The sequence below is a fragment of the Syngnathus scovelli genome, chromosome 11, assembly GCF_024217435.2.
Source record: "Syngnathus scovelli strain Florida chromosome 11, RoL_Ssco_1.2, whole genome shotgun sequence".
In the NCBI taxonomy this organism is placed as follows: Eukaryota; Metazoa; Chordata; class Actinopteri; order Syngnathiformes; family Syngnathidae; genus Syngnathus; species Syngnathus scovelli.
The window spans coordinates 12382928-12405677 of record NC_090857.1 but is presented as its reverse complement, the minus strand read 5'-3'; the positions used below and the strand labels follow the sequence as shown (position 1 = coordinate 12405677).

The 22750-nt window shown below is 42.0% G+C and overlaps 3 protein-coding genes across 5 annotated transcripts; 1 reads left to right on the top strand and 2 right to left on the bottom strand.

Annotated features, from left to right (window-relative positions):
* Positions 1-5704: 5704 nt before the first annotated feature.
* Positions 5705-7421, bottom strand: LOC125976914 (guanylate cyclase activator 2B-like). Of its 2 annotated transcripts, none has more exons than XM_049732918.1 (3): positions 7267-7421; positions 6537-6729; positions 5705-6043 (listed from the first exon to the last, which is right to left on the bottom strand). In XM_049732918.1, exons 1-3 carry the CDS (start codon positions 7327-7329, stop codon positions 5973-5975), a joined length of 327 nt encoding a protein of 108 aa, XP_049588875.1. In that variant the 5' UTR covers positions 7330-7421; the 3' UTR covers positions 5705-5972. The 2 variants fall into 2 exon arrangements, with proteins under 2 accessions (XP_049588875.1, XP_049588876.1); XM_049732919.1 differs by having other exon boundaries at positions 6564-6729.
* Positions 7422-8890: 1469 nt separating this feature from the next.
* Positions 8891-10305, bottom strand: LOC125976999 (guanylin). Its single transcript, XM_049733091.2, has 3 exons — positions 10172-10305; positions 9905-10094; positions 8891-9266 (listed from the first exon to the last, which is right to left on the bottom strand). Exons 1-3 carry the CDS (start codon positions 10244-10246, stop codon positions 9208-9210), a joined length of 324 nt encoding a protein of 107 aa, XP_049589048.1. The 5' UTR covers positions 10247-10305; the 3' UTR covers positions 8891-9207.
* Positions 10306-18196: 7891 nt separating this feature from the next.
* Positions 18197-22685, top strand: nmur3 (neuromedin U receptor 3). 2 transcript variants are annotated; one of them, XM_049733454.2, is made up of 3 exons: positions 18197-18281; positions 20055-20973; positions 21513-22685. In XM_049733454.2, the coding sequence occupies exons 2-3, from the start codon at positions 20103-20105 to the stop codon at positions 21917-21919; spliced, it is 1278 nt and encodes a 425-aa protein (XP_049589411.1). In that variant the 5' UTR covers positions 18197-18281; positions 20055-20102; the 3' UTR covers positions 21920-22685. The 2 variants fall into 2 exon arrangements, with proteins under 2 accessions (XP_049589411.1, XP_049589409.2); XM_049733452.2 differs by lacking the exon at positions 18197-18281 and having other exon boundaries at positions 20041-20973.
* Positions 22686-22750: the final 65 nt, after the last annotated feature.

The following is a 22750-nucleotide window of genomic DNA, read 5'->3' as shown; positions in this document are numbered from 1 at the left end:
CCTATGACCTAGAGGGCGGGTGGAGGTGATGACAGGATCTTGAATGATGTCCAAGAGATTTCACAGGTTACACATGAATTAGAACAGGAGACAAAAGATTGACCCACTAATACCGGGCTTCTGAATGAATGCCTTTGTTTGAATGACACGTTAGGTCATTTCAGAGCAATAAAATGAGAAAGCGACACATAAAAACAATGCCATTGGGGTAATTGCAAATAAATTAGCTGTGCAGCAGTGTGATGGACGATTGCCTGACATCCCCAGAAACAGCAAGAGTTCACTGTACCGTATTTTCCACACTATAAAGGCGCACCGGATTATAAGGCGCACCTTCAATGAATGGGCCATTTTAAAACTTTGTCCATATACAAGATATATACATTTGGTCCGCGGGCCGGACTTTGGACACGCCTGCTGTAGTAGCTCAATATTGGTCCATATATAAGGCGCACCTGATTTTACGGCGCACTGTCGGCTTTTGAGAAAATTGGAGGTTTTTAGGTGCGCCTTACAGTGCGAAAAACACGGTAGTTTTTTTTTTTTTTATTATTCACACAATAATCAGCTCCAGTTTCCCTTCCCCTGGAGCTTCTTCTAAACTCTCGCTCCTCTTACAATTCCTGAGAGCCTCCCTCCCACTCTGCCATACACATTCAGCACCATCACAGCTGCAGTGAATGAGCAGCCCATTCCCACTCCTTCTTGGACCAGCGCCTGTAGTTACGCAGGGAACAGTTGGGAGAGTGAGAAGGCGCCTGACTCTCACTCTGCATTTTAACTACAGGGGGTCCTCAATTCACGACAATATTATGAGGCTTGAGACCTCTCCTAATCTTTTTTGGAGCCAAGCACAAATTACATTTTCAGAGAGGAAGATGTAAACAGCCCAGAATGTCACATCAAGTATTTGCCTTAAATATCATTTGCTAACACTAATCTTTGTATCTAGCAAAACGTTACATTTGGATCGCTTCCCCCAAGATCCAACTATTTGCATACGAGCATTTCAAAAGTAAATTTGGCATCATGTCTCACAGGAAGTGAACCACTATGCTTGCTATGCTGTTTTCGTTGACCGGCTGTGGCTATCAAGGCCAAGATTTCCTCAGGAAAAAGGAAAGTGTACCGTGATGACTTGTCCGCAGTTTAATAACAATAAGATTCATAACAATCGGGTTCAAATTTAGTTGCAATCGGTCAAAATCTCAAAGACAAGTTCCACTTGAAGATGTGACTAGCGCGTTTCCTTGTCAGTGAGACTTTTTTTATGCCGATTGGCTTTCTTAATGCATTTTCATCCATTCTTGGGACCTCCACTGTGGGAATTGGTGCACTGACAGGGCAGTCAGGTTTGTTTACAAAGAGCCCTTGAAAAAGGCAAAAATGCAGCTTCATACCAAAACACACTTCCTGGATCTTTTCAGGCATAACTTTGTTTTTCCTTTCCAGGAATCCCCCATTGAATTTAAAATCTAATTTTTAAAGGAGTCCTGGCCAAGAGGAGACAAAAAAAATTCAATACAATTAAAATTACAATTACCTACAGGCGTATATGGTTAAGCTGGCTGTCTCGAGTGGTCTCAGTCAGGATGAAATACATTCTTTTAGCTTTCAGGCCTTTTGCAACAGGTTCCATGTAGAGGACAAAAGCAGTGAGCCAAACAACCGCTATGCTTACTTTTGATTGACATGTCTACAAAATTCCCTCCTTCAAAGTGTTACAGGCTTCAGGTTTACAATTAGTTATGCTTTAAATTTAGAACCAATCAATATCTCCGGAATGAGTCTGTCTTTGAAGGAATGAAGCAGCAAAAACAAACTTAAAATGGGTGAAGAGGTGACTATTCAATGTGACATGTAGTCAATAAGTTACCAACAAAGTTTAAATATCAACGTGCTACCTAAATGACAGTTTTGGAGTAGAAAAGGATCCATCGCTTACCTTGAATCGCTTCTGTGCAAGTGAGATGGGTCAATCTTTATTTATTTCATGCATGGCCAGTGTTCCTTTGTTCTATCCATGGTTCAGTTTTTAGGTATGATAAACAAAATATTATCTTAGGCCTAAACAGGCAAATAAACTGGTTAGGAAAGATGACATGACAAAGAAGAATGAGGCCCGGCAGACAATTTGTCACGCAAATGTGTCCTTAAAACAAATGTCAGACATTGGAGGAATGAAATCAGACACGATCACATACACCTGAGCAAATACCCATGTTTGAGGTCAAGGGAGTTAGGTTAGGTCAATCTTAAATGAAAATTAATGAAAAATGCAATTTTAAATTCATAAAATTATCTAAATGATTAACTGATCAAAAATCATTTATTGAATACTGCTTAATTAGTTGTCAATTATTCAATCATTATGGTCTTGACCGTAACGTATACCTACCTTGTTCAAGACGTTTGCCAAAAATTAAATCTAAATCTCCCTCCAGTGTCACGGTCGGGTGGAGCATGGAGCAGGACGACCAAGTGCAGCTTGGACCAGGGTTTATTGGTGAACTCAAAAAAGGCAAACTTACACGACGTAACCACAATAACATGAATGACTGACCGGGACGTGAAACCAGACGACATCAGGACATGACGACAGCAAGACCGGACGACAACAGGAAACAAAAAGACATCATGACATGAACACACAACATAAATCCAACACCGAACAACCACAACCGACAGGGATACCACAGGGAGTGAGGGGCAGACAGGACTTATATACACGACAGGTAACGAGAGGCAGGTGGGAATAATCACACTGATCATGGGCACACAGGAGGGGAGGGGCGAGCACACAGACAGAAACCAAGACAACAGACACATAGTGGAGCAGTTGGGGACGAGACGTGACATCCAGTCCTTCAATGTCACCTCATACAACTGCTTCAAGACTAAAATAAGAGAGGGGGAAAAAAAATCACATCAGTTTGTGGACTTCAGCTCGGCGTTCAACACCATCGCTCCTGACATCCTCCAACAGAAGCTCATCCAGCTCGCGGTGCCTGCCTCCACCTGTCAGTGGATCACCAGCTTCCTGACCAACAGGAGACAGCGTGTGAGGCTGGGGAGCATCACATCTGACACCCTGACCACCAACACTGGAGCCCCTCAGGGATGCGTCCTCTCCCCACTGCTCTTCTCCCTCTACACCAACGATTTCTCCACAAGTGACTCTTCCGTGAAGCTCCTGAAGTATGCATACGACACCACTGTCATCGGACTGATCCAGAACGGTGATGAGACTGCGTACAGACAGGAGGTGGAGCGGCCGGTCCACTGGTGCAGCCAAAACCACCTGGACCTGAACCCGCTCAAGACCGTGGAGATGACAGTGGACTTCAGGCGAGGCCCTTCACCACTTTCACCCCTCACTATCCGCAGTAATACTATTCTCTCATCAGACACCTTCAAGTTCCTGGGAACCACAATCTCTCGGGACCTGAAATGGACCGGCCACATAGACTCTGTCCGGAAGAAGGCCCAGCAGAGGCTGTACTTCCTGAGACAGCTCAAGAAGTTCAACCTGCCGCGGGAGCTGCTGAAGACCTTCTACACTGCCATCATCCAGTCTGTCCTCTGCACCTCCATCACTGTCTGGTTTGGAACGGCCTCCAAACAAGACAAGCACAGACTGCAACGGACAATAAGGACTGCAGAAAAGATAATTGGAATCAACCTCCCATCTATCCAAGACTTGTACCTGTCCAGGACCAGGAAACGTGCAAGTAACATCTCAACAGACCCTTCGCACCCAGGTTGCAGCCTGTTTGAACTACTCCCCTCCGGACGCCGTTATAGAGCTCTGTACACTAAAACCAGCAGACACAGAGACAGCTTCTTCCCCCAGGCTGTCGCTCTGATGAACTCACACCACTCTTAGAGTCTCAGAGTCATTACTGTGCAATAACATCCCGCTTTCCACACCTTTTTTGTCTACACTGTTTGTACTATGTGTCCTCTCTGCATCCATTGCAGCCTGGTCATCCCAGAAGAGGGACCCTCCCATCTGTGGTCTCTTCTCAAGGTTTCTCATTTCCCCTAGCTGGAGTTTTGAGTTTTTCCTTGCCCTCTTGGGAGTTTAAGATCAGTTTAAAATCAGGGGGTGTTTGAGAATATCTTTCGTTCTTCACATGTCCTGAGTGTTGTTGTTAGTCACCTAAATGTTGAACAGAGGCTGTGATTTACCGAAGTCAAATTCCTTGTTTGGCACGCTCAAACATGGCGAATAAAAAACTCTTGAATCTTGAATCACTTACTTTCCTTTTTACTTGCATGTGTGTGTGAGGGTGTGTAATATGTTATCTCAAAAAACATTTAGCCAGCTTTGAAGGAAAAATGAATTTGACTGTAAAAAGTCTCTAGGGAAGGAAAGCAAACTGTGAGTGTAATCTGACGCCTGTTTCCTATTTTCTTGCTACGGCTGAGAAATGTTAACGGCTTTGCTTCTCAGCCCCCTCGCATTGCATATATGATTACATGTTGTGTTTAAAGCAACCACATGGCCTCCGCTACCTTAATGTTAAAATGCTCCAATTAGCATTTAATTGGCAATGGATAACTGAACACGAACTGTGCAGCAAATCATATAAAGTGATAATATCACGCAACTCATTGGCAAAATACGTATATTTCTTATCCACTGCGAAGGACGAATAATAGACAATGGAGCTAAGTTCCTGATAGCAAACATGATTTAGGGGTTTTATTTTAGTTACTCTGCCTGTGTGTGTTGATAGGCCATCTTAACATTTTGACCCTGAGCTGGAGACGTGGTGACACGGGGTGATTCTCCCTTATCTAATAACAAAACATGACATTCCTATTCTGAGTTGTGCAACATGGACTTGGGAACTTGTCAGTGGCTTAAACAGAATGTCCAGTATCTCAAATTACTATACGGTTTATTGACGCTGAATGCTTGACAAGTCTGGTTCACAGTTCTGTGGTTTTGGGTTTGAATGTCATCTCTTCAAGAGTGTGTGTGTATTTTTTTTTTAAATCCTAAATACTTTGGCTTCCTCTCATATAAAAAGCGCTCATGTTGAGGATGTTGAAGATAGGTGTGAATGCTTATTTATTCATAGGTGTCAGGTGATGAATATCTGACAGAAGCATCCTATTGTATAATCTTGATAAGACGCTACTCAACTACAAACTCTTCAGCTCGGTCGAACTGATCCAAATTAATGGCAAAGAGGAACACCCTAAATATGCAACGATGTCGCTGACTATCTGTCAAGAAAAAAAACATGAGTCGGTGCTGCCCTCTGGTGTTTAAGTAGCACAACTGACATTCCCCAAATAAAACAGCGTGCAACGATCTCTTCGCCAAGTCCAATCGCCTTAGGTACTATGACACCAGTTTTTAACTTGTTTATTCATTTACTTGTTTAAAATACACACTTACCGCTAAGAGCTGGGCTCGTCCGGCATTTGACCCCGAGACCTCTCGCTTCCTAAGAGAGAATCATACCCCTAGACCAACGAGCCACGCCGCCGACGGAAATCCTATTTTTGTATAAAGTAAAACTTTTTCTGTTATTGTGCAAAGTAAAATAAAACTGATCACTACTTGACAAATGTACTGTACTCATAATTAAAAAAACACAACATTTTAAACTTTAGTTTACACAAAAACGAGCAATCCTGCCTCCTGTTCCCAACTGTACCCAATATGAACCAAATAATAACCTTAGAATACAACCTTAAACCTTTAATGTAGTTTCACCACTATAAGCAAATATACAGTAGAAAATGTCAAATACAAGGGAACCAGCGATCAGGTATGCAAAAAAAGCACATTTTATCATCAAGACATTACCATAAATGCATTAAGAGGCCAACATAATATGAGAGTTGACCATTAAAAAGAATCATTGCAATTCTGGAAAGTAAAAAAAAACAGGACAAAGTATCATTATTTTCTTGTTGCTTGCAGATGATGATTATTTATTACAAAGTCAGCCTCAGCGCAGACAGCCAAAGCACGAGGGGTTGACGCATATCTCACACGGGTCAGAAGATATGAGAACATTCACTAGAAAGGACAAAAACGACCAAATGTCATAATTGTCGCCGAGAAAGGTCTTCAAAGTATTCTCCCCACCGACTAACAACATCCCGAGTTGAGGTCAGCAGCACCCAATCTCCAGTGTTAATGGTGCACTGCTTCCCCTTACTGAGACCTCGGATGGAGGACCAGGAGTTTCATCCATAATTCGGTTTCTATAGTCTTACCAAATTATTACAGTTGGTAATTTTACAAGAATCGTTTTTGGCAATTTTACAAGAAAAATAAAATAACCAATAATATTATTACGGAATTATATAATAGTTTTTTTTTTTTTTAAAGAAAATGTGATTGTTCTATGGGAATGCAGTTTACATTTTATGAGAAAAATGTCCTCATAATACAAGAATAAAGTACAATGTACTGAAATTAAGCTGCAATACTTAACATTTTTTTATATTTGTTTCTCCGAACTTATTATTTATCCCCCCACTGACTATGAGTCTTCGCTTATGTTTACCAAGTCTGGAGAAGACCCCTGTAGCACCTTGGCCTCGGCACACGGGATAAAAGACCCGTGGCAAGACGGGGTCGGCGCACACGGCAAGCACCCTGCGGCTACGAGCGAGCTGGGGACCGAGACGCGCTCCCGCCCTGTCCATCAAGGCCTTCAGCTGCTTCACGGCCTCTAAGGAGAAGCTTCTGTCACCATCCTGCGAGAAGAAAGAGAGTTCAGGTTCAAAAGCATTCTTCATACATCAGGTGTGTGCTCTGTGTGAATGGGCAAACAAAAACAAAAAAAGGCACAAGACAAACTTGAACATGACAACTGGACACCTTGTTTGTGGATTGGAATGTCAAGTGAGATTTCGAATTAAGTGTTGATTGCACTGTACAAACATGGCGTACGTGCACAATTTGTTTTGTTTTTTCAAGCAAACCTTTGGACCTTGCACTTTTTTGAACGAGCGAATGAACGAACAAAAGATTAAACTAACTAACTAGTAAACTCGCTAACTCAATAAATAAAATTCACTAAAAGATTGTGTCCTGATTCCCCCTTCACAAAACCACAATCATTATACAAAACATTCTTTTTTTAACTGGAATACTGTTCTAAGACCAGGGCAACAATTTTGCAGTGTGTTAGCATGAAAGAAGCTTTAAGTCGTTAATGAATTGATCTGTTATATAAGTTAGTTATATAAAGTATAAAATCACAGCTCTTCATTAACTCCAAAAATACATACCTTGACTTGCACACACAAAGCTGTACTGCACAACAGCAAGATGACAGCCACCACACTTTTCATAGCGAGAGAGATGAGGACCAAAACGCAGAGATGCTTTCAGTGCGGGTTTTTCTTCTCGGGTGCCTCCTGGAGGGCGGCGCCGATGCTTATAAAAGGCGTGGAGAGGCTTAGGAATGATTGATTTATACCAGGAATGAAGGCGTGTGTAAATAAAACTCATCGGGGTACTCTTGGATCCTTACGAGTTGTCTAACTACTGCCCTAATGGCATCTCTGCATTTGTTCATCCAGTCAAAGGGAAGTTTCACTGTTGACTTTAGCTTCCAAAGGGTCATCATCATCCTCATTATCATAATTTTTTTTTTTAAATAGACACTTTCCACATGCAAAATCCAAGCGAGCCAAGGAGAAAATATGTTTAGTAGAATATAATAGTAAATCTTCTGAGGTGCCTCGTGAACAGAGAGGGTAAACCACCCGTAACGTAATTTTTACTGTATTATCACTTAATGGACAGCATTGGCGTGTCGTGAAGACGAAGTAGCCGCGATGGCAATTTTTCAAATCTCTAAGCACATTCCTGCTGCAAGGCTGTTTATTGCAAGGTTGTTTATTTCCTCTCTGCTGCAAGTTTGAAATATTGCAAGCAGTGAAATCTAGTGGTTCATTGTAAAGGGAAAACAATATTGACTCTCTGAAAATCGTAGGTGTGCCAGAGCCAATCCCAGCTATCTTTGGATAGTAAGCGCGGTAAATGCTGAAGTGGTTGCCAGCCAATCGCAGGCCACACATAGGACAAACAACACTTAGAGTCACACCCATGAAAAACATGCAAATGCAACAGAACTTAAATCGTACTGTACCACTTTTAGAATATATTGAAATGGCACTGAGTTTATGCAGGCTATCATTTTGTAGTTTGCATTGATTTTTTTGTTTCCTTATTCAGACCTTTATCCATGACCTACCTCAGTGGCCTAGTAGTAGAGTGTCCGCCCTGAGACTGGAAGCTTGTGGGTTCAAACCCCAGCCGGGTCATGCCAAAGACTATAAAAAGGGGACCCATTGCCTCCCTGCTTGGCACTCAGCTTTAAGGGTTGGAATTGGGGGGTTAGCTCACCAAATGATTCCCGAGCGCGGCACCGCTGCTGCTCACTGCTCCCCTCTCCCCCAGGGGATGGATCAAAATCACATGGGGATGGGTTAAATGCCGAGGACAAATTTCACCACACCCAGATGTGTGTGTGACGATGATCATTGGGACTTTAAATCAGGGGTCTCAAACTCCAGTCCTCGGGGGCCGCATACCTACATGTTTTCCAAGTTTCCCTCGTTAAACACACCTGATTCAATTATCAGGCTCCTGCAGAACGTGAGGATGAACTGATCATTTGAATCAGGTGTGTTTAACGAGGGAAACTTGGAAAACATGTAGGAATGCGGCCCCCGAGGACTGGAGTTTGAGACCCCTGCCTTAGATAGAGCAGAAAAGAAAATGGTTTATCAGTGTGTGTTGAATAGATGTGTCAGCAGAGTGCAAACATTCGCTTTGTGTAAAACAAAAAGTGCTTGTTCCGCTTCATTCGTCTATTGATGTTAGAAAGACACAGATACGCATATGTGACTTGCAGTGCACACAGTTTTATTCCAAACAACAACATAGAAGAGGATGTTTAAATAGGCACACAAAGCATGGTAAGATAGAAATTTAACAAAAAACTATTTCAAATATAAAACTAATGACAAAAAAGATAACAATTGTTTTTTTTTTTTTGCTTGTTTTTTTAAGTAACAGTTTGAGTTTAAAAGCTCCTTATGGATTCCTGGTCTACTTTTGGCCCTTTTTTTCTTCTTTAAGAACTTGTTTTGTTTTTTAATAAAGGACACGAAGACATGAAAGATACAAATAAGGAAATAAAGCACATATGTGGTGTCGGCTTAGCAGCCGCTGCAGGCAGCAAAGGCGCAAACCTCGCAGACGTCCAGCGGCACCAATGCTGCAACAAGGAGAATAAAACCAGTTAGCAATGATGTTAGCATCTACAGTACATTACCATCCACAGGTATAGGATATTGTGAAAAAAGAATCAAGAGTGACACTCACCAAAAATCACCTGACACTGAAAACTTTTTTAAATTGTCCATGCATGTGGATGTCAATGCTCTCTTGCCAAAAGTTTGCATAGTTCAACTAAAGATTAAAAAGGTTTGGATGTGAGGGTAACCAGTCTCAATTAGCTCCAGCTCTCATGTAATTAGATCAAATGTTGTGCCAAATATAAAAGTAACTTTTATGATGATGACTTACAGGTAATGAAAAGCCCACAAATTACTTTTCAATCAAAAACAATCAAAATTACTTTTACAATAGATATTAGGTAAGATTTAGCCGACTGAAAAATATTTTTTCACAAACCTGTCCAAAACACCACTTTTTGAATTACTATGAAAGTAAAAACCCAGATAAGGTCTTTGAGCTTCCACCCACTCCCTTTGAACATGTAAACAACTTCTACAATAGATCATTTCTTTCTTTCCAATAATCTTAAACATTTCATGTAATATTTGTATGTTCAATAAACCAATGAAAAAAAAAAATTCTACCCATCTCGTGTATAATAATGAGGATCCTCACCTAGTCTGGCGAGTGATGCCGTCGCCCCCTTCTGCTTGCAAAGGGGCAGCAGCTCCTGGGGCAGCATGGGCTCCTCGCACATGGATGCCGAGCTGGCCCGCATCCGCGGGTTCAGCACCGGCGTCCTGGCGCTCTCAAACATCTCCTGGAGTCTCTTGACGGCTTCCAAGGAGAAGGACAAACCGTTCTCCTGAGAGGAGACACAAGAAGAACTTTGAGGTCCTGCTATCTCCTGAGGATGACTATCAACTTTGGTTTCTCACTTACCTCCACCTGTACGGCTTCAGAGCTCCGGCCCATGACCAGAAGTAAGAAAACGACACAAGCGAGTGTGATCTTCATTTCTGCAGTGTTGATCTTGGCAGTGTCTGCTTACTTCTCTGGGACCAAGGCACCTTTTTAAATCCATGTGACATGAGGTGTGGCCAATGGGAGCAAAGTTTTCTCACGGGTTAATAAGTAGCGTAGCCATAAATTCTGCTGCAGCCAATCAACACAAGCTAGAAACGCTTCTCGTGTCAATAATAGCGTCTGATCCAATGACGTATTGTGCAAAAGCAAATGCAGTAGTACTCATGATTACAGTAAATATTTGAGTGATTAATGGTCTAGAGCAGTGGTTCTCAAACTTTTTTCAGTGATGTACCCCCTTTGAAATATTTTTTCAGCCAAGTACCCCCTGACCAGCGCAACACATTTCTGGTCGCAAAGAATGAGGTACAGGATTGTCCCATCAGTGTTTTATTTATTAAAGTTAAAAAACTTGTAGCAATGTACCTGACAGACACATTTATGTTTCAAACATTGCATATAGAAACAAAAATGATAAACAGTAAACAGTGACGTTTAGCTACGAGCAAAGAAACCGCATAAGAAGCCTTCAGGGCTTTGGCTGATGTAGTGGAGGCTTTTCGCATTGTGTCTTGGGATGACTTGAAGTCAGAAAGTTTCCTCCTGAAGAACTCCGGTGGCTTACCAACATGGCATCCGTGTTTTGTGGTGAGATGCCGCTGGAGATGTGCCGGCTTCACGCTAGCGTTGGCTAATTTCTCCCCGCAAAAAAAGCACAGCGCTTTGGGTGGTTTACAACTTGTGGACGTAAATCCCATCAAACAAAAGTCTTCCATGTACTGTCGGTACTTCATCGGCTCTGTTTTTGCCTTTATTTTAACTTGTTTCTCTGTATTTTCAACAGCTGCACCGCTGCTACGCTTTAGCCACATCTCCATGTTACACTGCGTCATCAAGGCAACCGCAGGTGACTGCTATTGTTTTTTTATATTTTTTTATACCGGTATATATTTTTGTAAAATCTCACGTACCCTCTGGAGTACCTCTACGTACCCCCAGGGGTACGCGTACACTTATTTGAGAACCACTGGTCTAGAGTCTAGACCAGGGGTGGGCAAACTTTTTGACTTGCGGGCCGAACTGGGTTCTAAATTTGGACTGGAGGGCTGAACCAGGAGCAGATGGATGTAGTGTTTGTGTGAAGTAATATAAACGACCTGTAAAGGTCATTGCATAAAAGATTTTGGCCTTTAGTAGGTAGTAAAGCATGGATATTCAAAAAACGTTTTTGGAAAACAAATGCATTTATTAACAGCATTAAAAAAAAGAAAATTCACCAAAAAACTGCTATCAGTGATTCTCATAAAATACGTTATTATGAATAACAGTCTCCATCACTTCAGTACCCGCAGGTCAGATTAATGAAAGATGTTTATCTTATGAGATCACATCAAACGGCAAACATTCCAACCAAATATATCATCTTGAATAATCTGTGAAAGCATACATTCAAATAAAGTAATCAAAACGGCAACACGGTGAGGGGTATCTGAAAATCAGAGCAGAGTTTTAACTCACAAACACCTGGTAACAGAGGTGAGGAAACGGGAAACACTTCCTTAAAGTAAGCCTTATGAACTTTACAGGTTAAGATTAGTCGCAAACAGGTGGTGCATCAATGTCCTTGAGCATCCTGCATTGTTTGAAAATGAGAATGGTCGCTAGTTTCAATCCCTGCTATTTGTACAAATCATATTCCAAATGCATTTTTTTACAACAAACTTGAGAGCCTCCTCTTCATTTTCAGTGGGGACAGTGTTGTTGGTCTCCCTTTATTTGCTAGTGCGTCAGTCTGGAGTAAAATTTGTTGTGGCAATTCTTAGGAGATATCCGAGGTGTTGGTCCGTTTACCTAGATCTGTGACGGGTTGATGTTGATGTTCATGTGGCTGAACGTCACGTCGCATACGTCGAGCAGAATTGTCCACTCTCTTTTAAACACTCGGCACTCTGTGTCCACCTTGCTTTTCCTTGGGCGACTCATTTTAATGGAAGGATTCCAGGGGAATTACAAGAATGCTGTCGTCACAGCCCACAAATAGAGCGCGAGTGCGCCGTGTCCGTACTACTGAGTACGTACATGCACTTGTGAGTGTGCACCGAGCTTTCTGACACGGCTTCCGGTAGTAAATGAGCAGGCGAGCGGTTCCCCATCTACTGGGGAAACGCAGTCATTGCAGGCAAAATGACAAAAAAATTTTTTTAATACAATTTATTCAGGGTTGGCGGGTCGGATTAAACGGTCCCGTGGGCCGGATGTGGCCCGCGGGCCGTAGTTTGCCCATAACTAGTCTAGACCAGGGGTCTCCAACCTTTCTTAAACCGAGAGCTACTTCCTGGGCACTGATTAAGGCAAAGGGCTACCAGTTTGACACACACTTCTGAAATAGCCAATTTGCTCAATTTAGCTTTCACTATGTGTTATTATTGTCATTTCCAGTTCACATGTGTGATTTTAACAAGAATAGCAAAAATACAGTCAAACCTCGGTTTTCGACCACAATTCGTTCCAGAAGGCGGTTCGAGAAGCGAATCGGTCGAATTGCGAATCTATTTTTCCCATTACAAATAATAGAAAACATTTTAGTAAGTTCCAAGACAAAAAAAACCCCGCCTTTTTTTATAACATTTTTTTCATTTGCGCATTTTTGTCCGATTGCGCAACTACAGTGCACCGCCGAACGCGCAACCGTAGCGCGTCGCCCACCGCGCAACTGCACCGCGCTGGTCGCATTATTGTGACAGAGCCGTCGCTGAAATTTAGAAAATATTTTTAAAGTCCTGATGTACTTTCCAAAATTTAAGTGGACCTCAGTGCGCAGGGAGCTTAATTTAGTCCAATCGCGCAACCGCAGCGCGCCGGGCTGTCACTGTCGCATTGCTTTAAGAGCGTCTTTGTCTTTTAGGATGGCTTTACTGCTCCCACTTGCTTTCTTTGGAGACATGATTAGGGGTTAATACAATCCTCAAAGTAACAAAAATACAACAACTACGGAGTCAGTCGGCATCCGGGCTGCACGGTCGGGTTTTCTCGGGTCCTCCTGGCTCATCTCGCGAGGTTCGACTTCCGAATTTTGTTCAACAACCGAAGCAAAAAAATCTCGAATTCCGATTTGTTCGAGAACCGGGACGTTCGGAAACCGAGGTTTGACTGTAAAATAAATAGATGCAGCTCGCTGACAAGCGCCGCTATTTGAGCTAATTTTAGAACAGTCCTGCGGGCGACTCATGCGGTCCTCACGAGCTAGACCATAAATATAAAACAATTAAATGAAAAACAATAAGTCTGGTAGCAACCGGGCATGTTTTGTAACCTCAAAATGACCAGTACCGTGGAAAACCTGTTACTAACATTGTCAAAACAGTTTGTTTACGTTCCTTGAAGCTTTTGTCGTGTTTGATCTGTGAAAACAAACATCGCAACTGGAGGCGATGAAAAGAATACATTTCAACATTTATCTGACCACGTTGCCGTGTGATTGTTTGTCTAAACATGGTCTTTCTCCTTCGCGAGAAACCCCCTAGATCTATTTTGTTTTTTTCAAGTGAGTTTTTGACACATATCAGGGCGGCACAAATAATAAACTTATTTTTTTACCATTAGTGTTCAGACAGTGGAGAGGAAAAAAGTAGTCTTTTATTCTTCTTGTCCTAGCGTTTCTTTGCCACTTGGATGATTGATTTTGAGGGGAACTTGGGTTTTTAACTTCTTGAAATCGAAAAATAAAATTTTCATTATAATACTGCCTTGCCGTCTTGCTTCTCTGCTTTTGGGTTGTCAACCACAAATATTTGTAACAAACGTGCCTGCTATAATTAAACTTCATATTCATTGTTTCAGGCACTAATTGTTTTTCTCATCCCATGGTTTTGACATTCTTGTGCAGCCAACCTATTTTTTTTTTTTTTTTTACAGAAGCTATAAAGATGACAAGCTCAATCGAGTTACATAATAGTCAGAGATTTTTGAACACTCTTATCATCCTTGATCATCAAAATAAACAATGCCATTAGTTCCCATGCTACTGTAGTGCTGTATATTGTCAAATGTAAGGCAAAAGTACACAACATATAAAAGGTGACAGTAATAACTTAAAGCACATAATCTAAATGCAGAATAGAGTTGTATACATTTTATAGCATTTTCTTTGCTCTGTAAAATGTCAAGCCTCACCATGTGACTTTCAATGAGACCCAACTGCGGCAAGTTTTTTACAATGCCATAAAAAGCAAATTAAACTCCTGGATTTTTTTCTTTTTTCTTGTTAATAAATCATCATTTATTTCATCCCACAGGCACTGTGACATTTGGGTATACTAAATCCATAGGATGCACACACACGCACATTTTCATTTACAAAAATCACTCACACTAATAATGTCCTTGTCGTTGCCATAGCAACCTCCAAGACCAACTGTTGCGGCAGTGGCAGAGGAGAAGCATGCCAGGACATCTCTTGTATTGCTGACGTCAAGATTAAAATAGTCTTGCCATGTGTGACTTATCTAATAAGTAGTGTGAAAATATTGTTAGATTACTGCAAAGGGACATAGTTTGCATTTTTAGGCACCCAACTCTGGGGCTTTCTTGCGCGCACTTAAATGCTCCAAAAGATTACTTAAGTTTCACGTTGCAAGTGATGTATCTACACGTCCAAGTTAAGTTCATCCAAAGAAACCAAATGATTATTATTTGGAGTGCACACAACTCCACTGTCATTTTTAAATGGAAAAGAAAAAAAAAATCCATCATAAACTTCAGATGAAGCACTTAACTCAGCACACACTGTTTTCCACCTTGCAGCGCCCAGCAATCACCGAACTCGTGAAATCTAAGTCATCCATCCACCTATCGACTGGACTCCCTCCCCACACAACATCCACTCCCCACTCACCACTGGAACAAACTGCTGCCATCTTTTTAGTTCTGAAAGAAAAAAAAAATGGTCCCGATGCCTCCAACTTCAACAACAACAATCCACTTTTCAGTTCTGGAATTCTCCCAAAAGTTATATTCTCAACAATCTCCCTTGAATGGAGTGGACTTATATGGTGCATTAGCCACACCACATGGTGCCCAAAGCGCTTTCCAAATCCTCACAACACTCCCATTCCTTTCCAGTCCCATCCTTCTCTGACACTTCTGGTGTGCCTCGGGGATCTGTCCTGGGGTCTCCCCCCATCATCTACTTCTTCCACATTTTTGTAAATGTTCTATTCACTTTCTTTGCGACATTGATAACACCTACTCCCCACTAAAGTCTTGTCCACTTTACCAGCAGCACCACTGCCTATGCTTGGGCTGCGATTATATTTTCTTTTATTAAAGATTAATCATCTCCACTAGATAAACTACAAACAGTTATCGCATAGGTGTGACTGACTTATCTGCTTTGGAAAATGAGCCAGAATTGTCACTTTGGCCTAGACAATTAGAGCAGTACGTGTTACTCGAGATAGCTATTATTAGGCCGCTGCATTGATCATGTTTGGTTATAATTGCTGTTTACATCTTTTGTTTGAATGTGTCTAAAACGTATACAAGTCAATTCCAGCGTATTACAAGGTCCAATAATTGCACCTGCATGTTCCAAGCATACTACATATGGCTTTAACACTGCTGACTCCAAGTAAATTTATGGCTTTAATTATCAACAGTTGGGTTGAAAGCCATTGCGTATTGTGTTGTAAAACAAGATGGAAGGGGGAGCAAAACATTTGGCAACAATGAGGCTAACATCACAGAGCGCCCAAGTGAAATTAACTGGAATAACTGCAGATCGTGAAAGCTCAATAGAAGGAAAGGAAGTTGCTATATTAGTAGTTACTAATCTCATCAGCCGTTTGACAGTTTTGTCACATCTGTTTACTACACTACACTAATATGAAATATGAACCATAACTAAAGCCTAGTTTTGAAACCTTACTTTAAAATCCCGAGCCTTTCTTGAATCCCTGCTTTAAACCTGCTCCTAACACCGAGCGACACGGCCGAACACCTGCACAGTGTGCAATTATGCCTCAGGTTAATGTACCTCACCAATCCCATCTACCTGCTGGAGGATGGCCCATAATGTCACCGCAAACTGAATTTATTTCCACAACAATATTGCAAAGCTTGAGCTATGAGATTAAAATTAACTAATTTTATTCATATAGTAAATGGGCTGCATTTATATTGCGCTTTTATGTACACCACATGGTGCTCAAAGCACACATTCACACACACATTCATACAACAATGGGTACCAATGCCATGCAAGGAAGCAATTTGGGGTTTAGTGTCTTGCTCAAGGACACTTTGATGACAATGACAATAGATTTTTAAAATGTTATAATCGGTACAAGAAACCCGACAGCATTATTTGCAAGTTTATGAACAGAATCTACTTTAAAATCCAAACACAAGCTTCAACACCGCATTTAAAATTCCACTATTAGCTTGGAACCTAAATTTGAAACTAACCATTTTTTTACAACCCAGGTTTGTTAAATTTAACTGCAGAATAAAACTATACAGACCACAACATACAATGAGTCTTTATTTTCGTTAGCAACCTTGTTAGCGTTCAACCTCGGAAATTCCTGGGAGTATGATTGAAATTCTGTATGGTCCGTCATCCCATAAAACACACCCAAGATTTCATTACCTTGTCACTGTCACTAACATTGCAGTGTCCTGGTTACAATCATACCAGTTAAAATGACACAAAGTGGTCAAGGTCAGTTAAGTTATGTGAACCAGTCTGCGTTCCCCATATGTCCATATTTTACTGCTTTTATGGAGGTAACAAAACAAACAGCACTTGGCTTGTTGTATTTTCACACAGGCCCGTATTGTATTTGCTTTTATCGTAAATCATCACTTCCGCAGCGCTTTTACGTCAGGCCAAGATTACAGTTTGACAAATACTCATGAAGGTACATCCGAATGCTGGTGGAATTGAGTTTATATTTTATAGGGCGATGTTTATTGCAAGGCTGAAGCGCCATCTTTTTAGCAAGGAACTATATTGGCGTCGAGGGGCTTCATTTTGACAATAAAGTGATCTTGTGTGGCGTTGGTGGGGCCTTCAGTTACTTGCACATTTTCGTTTTACTCAGCAAGGCTCTGAAAAATGTTAAATAATCTGACTAGGAAAAAATGCGCAAGAATAACTTTCACTATGGTTACGTTCACACCGCAGGTCTTAATGCTCAATATAGAATTTCTGACGGAAATTCCATTTTTTTTTTTTTTTTTTTTTTTTTTTAGTAAGCCTCCACATTCTATATACATTAGTTTGTGTCCCCAAAGTGACCCACATACGCAACAGAAACGTCATTTGCATATCTTTCCCATAGAGGAGCAATTTGGGAAGAGGTGAATATATAGTATTTAGGGAGACTGGCGTTGTAACCTACAGCTATGACATTTTAGAAAAAAAAAAAAAAAACATCTGTTGCTGAACCATAATTTACATAATTCATAAAAAAAAATCTCATTCATATTACTATTATTGAAATTATTAAAATTGAAACTATCGAAATTATTGAAAAAAAAAACCCGGCAGATTCGCAATCACTGCACAAAAAAATCTAAAAAGGTTGATATATGCAAAGGGACTGAAGAGGGTCAATTGACTTTCATGATTTACCCTCTCATTAGTAGATATTATAGCACCACCTGTTGCTTCAGCATGCCATGCTGGAGAGTAGACGTTACAGTTAAAAAAATAAATAAAAAAAAGGCTGTACCATTTGATTCTTTTTTAATTTAGCCTGTAAACAACCCGCATTTCAGCATCAGCTTGATTTTATTCATACATCTTTTATGGATACCTGCACCACATTCTCTCTCTCTCTCTCTCTCTCTCTCTCTCTCTCTCTCTCTCTCTCTCTCTCTCTCTCACCCCCCCCCCCCCCCACCCCCCCCACCCCCCGACATGGTAGGTTGGGAGGATGCGCATCGTCTGCTTTCTACTGCCAACCACTATTGCATGCGAGCACGTCAAAAGGAGACACTTTAACAGCTACAGAGTCAGAAGGTGAGTTTTAATTCATAAAATGTACTTAATTTGTCTTTATTAGTGCCTATCTAGATTTTTCTTTTATTGACCCTTTAAGATATTCAGGAGGAAATGGTTTTTACTGATCAATTGTAATTCGGTTTCAGTGATCTAAAGCACAATACCTTAACATGCAGGTTTAGTTTCACTTTCAAAGACTCGAGATTCAATTGTGCATTATGAACATGAGGCAGCCTAATTAATCTTGAGGTGAAGGGAAAAATAAAGTGATTGGCATCTACCAGAGCAGGGAATCCAATTTTAATCATCCTCAGAGCGTCGCCCGTTCGGAGCTCATTAGTGTGTTGGGGAAAGAGAATATTGCATTCCAACATCAGGCACTTTCTTTTACTTCCCATTAAACGGGACCAAATGAGGAAAAAGGTTTCTCTCCCTCAGATGGATTCGAAAATTTCTTGCTTGACTTTCTCTGTGGAAACAGAACTTCAGAAATTTTGGGGTCAAATGTCAGCTTTCCCGAATGGACTCTTATATACTGTCCAGTTTTATATCACATCACAAAAACATGCTCCTTAGCTTTATGGGGCAATTGGAATTGTCGATCGGTGTGAAGCCAAGGACATAGAGGATTTTGCTCCGCTCAGCACCACTGAAAGCAGGATGGAAACAAAAGGCAAAATGGAAAGCATAGGAAGAAAAGTCAACTCCCCACAGTGCAGGCCTGAGTCAAGTCTTAAAGCTGGAACCTGTTCAGTGTGAAGTAAATGCCATTAACCGCAACTCTGCTGTGCTGTCAAAGACGTAGTCAATGAAAGTTCTCTTGCCATTTAGACTCACACAAAAGTGACTGACAGTCATGAGAATCATTGTCAACCATGAACTGTCAGTAGTGGAATGGAGCAGGGCGACCAAATGTAGCTTGGACCTGGGCTTATTGAGGGAAAAGGTAGTTGGAAGGGAGGATGAGGGGAACAAACCAACAGAAGCGGCAAACTGACATAACTTAATGGAGACAGAGGTAACTGACAGATCAACTTGGAGAGAAACTGACCGAACTGAAAGACGAGACAAACGAGTGAGGGGCAGACAGGAGTTAAATACATGACAGGTAACAATGATTGTGAGGTAACACAGGAGGGGAGGGGCGACGCCAACAGAAACCATGGTAACATATAAAACAACCGGGGATGAGTCGTGACATGAACACCATTAAATGTTTTAAAAAATGAGACGTCTGGCGAATCAATGTGTCTAAAACCACCTTTTGATTAATAGAAAATTTTGTTTTTTTTGGACGTCAGACAGACAGTTCGACAGACAGAATGTTTCAACTATTGGCGTGCATTTGCCAATTTGTTCGTTCCCAGGGCAGTTGATCGATCTCAACTGGACAGCTCTGGTTGATCTCTGGTACGAAGACAGTGGAGCTACTACCTCAATTAAGGGGGCGGCAGTGTTTTTGTTGTTTGTCAGAGGCGAGATCCTTGGATAAGAGGACATCATTGTATGTGGGGATAGCTTGTAAGCGTCTTCTGTTTTGAAATGGTCTTTCAATCTTGACCAAGATGGCTTCTCTCATTCCGCTTTCACATTATGATCTGTCCTAAGCTTCGGTTGCATGAACTGATGAGGCCTTCTCGGATCAGAAGTGAATATTCCAAGACAACCAGAGCTGTGCATTTGCGATCGAGCCAATGCTCTGAGAAACAACTGACCTGGATCAATAGCAGCATGTCCGTGACATGACCTTCAAGCATATATATATATATATTTTTAATGTTTCTGAAACAGTTCCATGAGAGCAACCCGGCAAAGCATCGATTCATTCCCAGTCCTGAAATGGATCCCTTTTCGCAAGGTCCCTCGTCAAACATGTCCAGATCGCTTGGCAACGCCAGCATGTCCCCCAACTCCAACGTGGGTAACACCACCAGCGCCAGCACCAGCGCCAGCACCAGCCTTTACACTGAAGCCAATCTCTTGGACATCCTCGGCCCCAAACGCTCTCCCTTCTTCCTCCCGGTGGCCGGCGTCTACTTGGTCATCTTCCTGGTGGGCTTGAGCGGGAACCTTCTGACATGCGCTGTGGTAGCCAAACACAAAAAGATGCGCAACCCGACCAATTTGTACCTTGTCAGCTTGGCTTTATCCGACCTTCTCATGCTGGTCTTCGGGATGCCCATGGAGATCTACGACTTGTGGGAGAACTACCCGTTCCCCTTCGGCGCCGGCGGTTGCTACTTCAAGACGTTCATCTTCGAGACCCTCTGCTTTGCGTCCATCCTCAATGTCACAGCCTTAAGTGTGGAGCGATACATCGCCGTAGTGCACCCTCTCAAGACCCGCTATCTAACCACCAAGAGGCACGCCAAGCAGGTCATCGGTGTCGTGTGGGCGGCATCCATGGTGTGCGCCATACCCAACACGTCCCTGCACGGTATCTTCTACCTCCCGGGCTACATGAGGGAGTCGGCCATTTGCACCATACTAAAACCAGTGTGGATGTACCACACACTTATGCAGATCACCACCGTCTGCTTCTTCTTCATCCCCATGATGGTGATCAGCGTGCTCTACCTCGTGATGGGCATGCACTTGGGCAGGGAAAGAAGACAGAGGCAAGGCTGCTTTGGGAAGAAATGGGTCAGTGACACCCGTGTGAGCGTCCGCAATGAGGGCGGTCGGCGGACAAACGTCGTCAAGATGCTCTGTGAGTTCTGAAATTAGGCTTTGAGCTTTTTAATACCACTTGCAGTTAAATGTCAAGCTAAACACCTAGCTTGTGTATTTAAAACAACAAAACAACTTTGCCTTAAGAAATGCTCCTGCTAGCTTAATGCTAACACATAATGAGAAACACCATTGACGAGTTAAAACGTAGCACCAATAGTCCTGGTGTTCAAACTCTTAATTTTTTTTCTTTGTAGTTATATGCTGAGCGTATTGATGGGCACATACACCATTTACAATATTGGATTTTGGGGTAAACACGTTTTACTGACGCCAGAATGTTATCTTGTAATCCACACGGCCATTGCCAAGGCATGCGCCCAAAAGACAAAAATGTGGCGAAAGGCATGTTTTCGGTGTCATGGTTATTTGCAGAGGTGTCTCTAGCGAGCTTCTCGGCTTAAAGAGACTTCAGGTATCATTTGTATCAAAGCCCCGTCTGCTGTTGAGTCCACATCCGTGCAAAACCTGCCATTTTGGAAGATTCCTTTCAAACTCACTGGCGTCTTCATCTTTCAGCCATCGTGGTGGCAGTGTTCGGCGTCTGCTGGGCGCCTTTCCACATGGAGCGTCTGCTGTGGAGCTCCGTGCGCCAGTGGACCGACCTAATGCACAACATCTACCAGTACGTCCACATTCTGTCGGGGGTCCTCTTCTACCTCAGTTCTGCCGTCAACCCGGTCATCTACAGCCTGATCTCCACACGCTTCAGAGAGTGCTTTCGAGACCTCGTGTGCTCACAGGTCGGCGCACCCGACTCTCCGCTGCCCCCGAAGAGTTCGCTGGTCCTCTCCACCTCCAGGGTCCAAACCAGAGGTCAGAACTCATTGATCCGCTTACTATCTCCGCCAACAAAGCGGGGACTGGACGCCACGTTACTCTCAAGCGCTTGCCAAGAGACAGCTTGCAAGACTTCAGTGTTCTGAGATAATATTCCTTTGATTCAGAACCTTACATCTGTTTTACTATGTCATGCTACCTGGACTGTTGCGCTGAGTGACACAAAGAGACAACATGAAAAATAATTTAGTATGGCGTACTTACAGGTCAAGGCAATTCAAACTGTCTCAGAAGTTTCGGTTGTGGGATTGCTTCTTTAGCTGTTGCAGCACTGCATCTGTTGAGACTCAGATTTATAGTATTTTCATTGTGCAAGTTGGTAATTATCTTCAAAAACTGTTATGGCTTTAAGACTCAGATAACGTTCATTGGCATTTGTGTACTGTCGACAATTTTTTTCCATCCATCCGTCCATCCATCCATCCATCTTCTAAAGCGCTTAAGGGTCGCAGGTGTGCAAGAGGCATTTTTTTTCTTTTAACCAGGGATCATGATTCATTTCAAATAATTGTTTTCATATAAATGAAAAAATATATACATAAGTATTCTATTTAAACATACAACACTACTGTGTTATCTTATCATCATTCTTTTGGTGGTGGTTATCATTCATAACCGTGGAAAGGAGACATCTCACGCACATTTTGATGAGTGTTAACTGTGTGTGACTGGCCTCTTCTGCCGTTATTCAAGCCTAGCCAGGAAGTGAAATGTCATCGCAGCAAAATCTGATGCAATCTGCACTTAATTATCACTACTAATGGAGCGTTGGACTCAAAGGCGACTGAAGGACACCGGGGGAAGCATTTGGAAAAGAGCAGATTGTGTGTGTATTTTTTTTTTTTGCCTAATGTAAAATCAAATGTGGTTGCCATGATCCTGCTCACTAGTCATGTGCAATTCTCCTGTACAATCAC

Bases quoted from the DNA above. Each gene is read 5' to 3' on its own strand.
- nmur3 (XM_049733454.2), top strand. From the start codon at position 20,103: ATGGATCCCTTTTCGCAAGGTCCCTCGTCAAACATGTCCAGATCGCTT. The intron at 20,974-21,512 runs GTGAGTTCTGAA...TTCATCTTTCAG, and splicing joins AAACGTCGTCAAGATGCTCT to CCATCGTGGTGGCAGTGTTC.
- LOC125976999 (XM_049733091.2), bottom strand. From the start codon at position 10,246: ATGAAGATCACACTCGCTTGTGTCGTTTTCTTACTTCTGGTCATGGGC. The intron at 10,095-10,171 runs GTAAGTGAGAAA...GTCTCCTCTCAG, and splicing joins CTGAAGCCGTACAGGTGGAG to GAGAACGGTTTGTCCTTCTC. The intron at 9,267-9,904 runs GTGAGGATCCTC...TCCTTGTTGCAG, and splicing joins GGCATCACTCGCCAGACTAG to CATTGGTGCCGCTGGACGTC.
- LOC125976914 (XM_049732918.1), bottom strand. From the start codon at position 7,329: ATGAAAAGTGTGGTGGCTGTCATCTTGCTGTTGTGCAGTACAGCTTTG. The intron at 6,730-7,266 runs GTATGTATTTTT...TTCTTCTCGCAG, and splicing joins CTTTGTGTGTGCAAGTCAAG to GATGGTGACAGAAGCTTCTC. The intron at 6,044-6,536 runs GTAAACATAAGC...TGTCCTTTCTAG, and splicing joins AGGGGTCTTCTCCAGACTTG to TGAATGTTCTCATATCTTCT.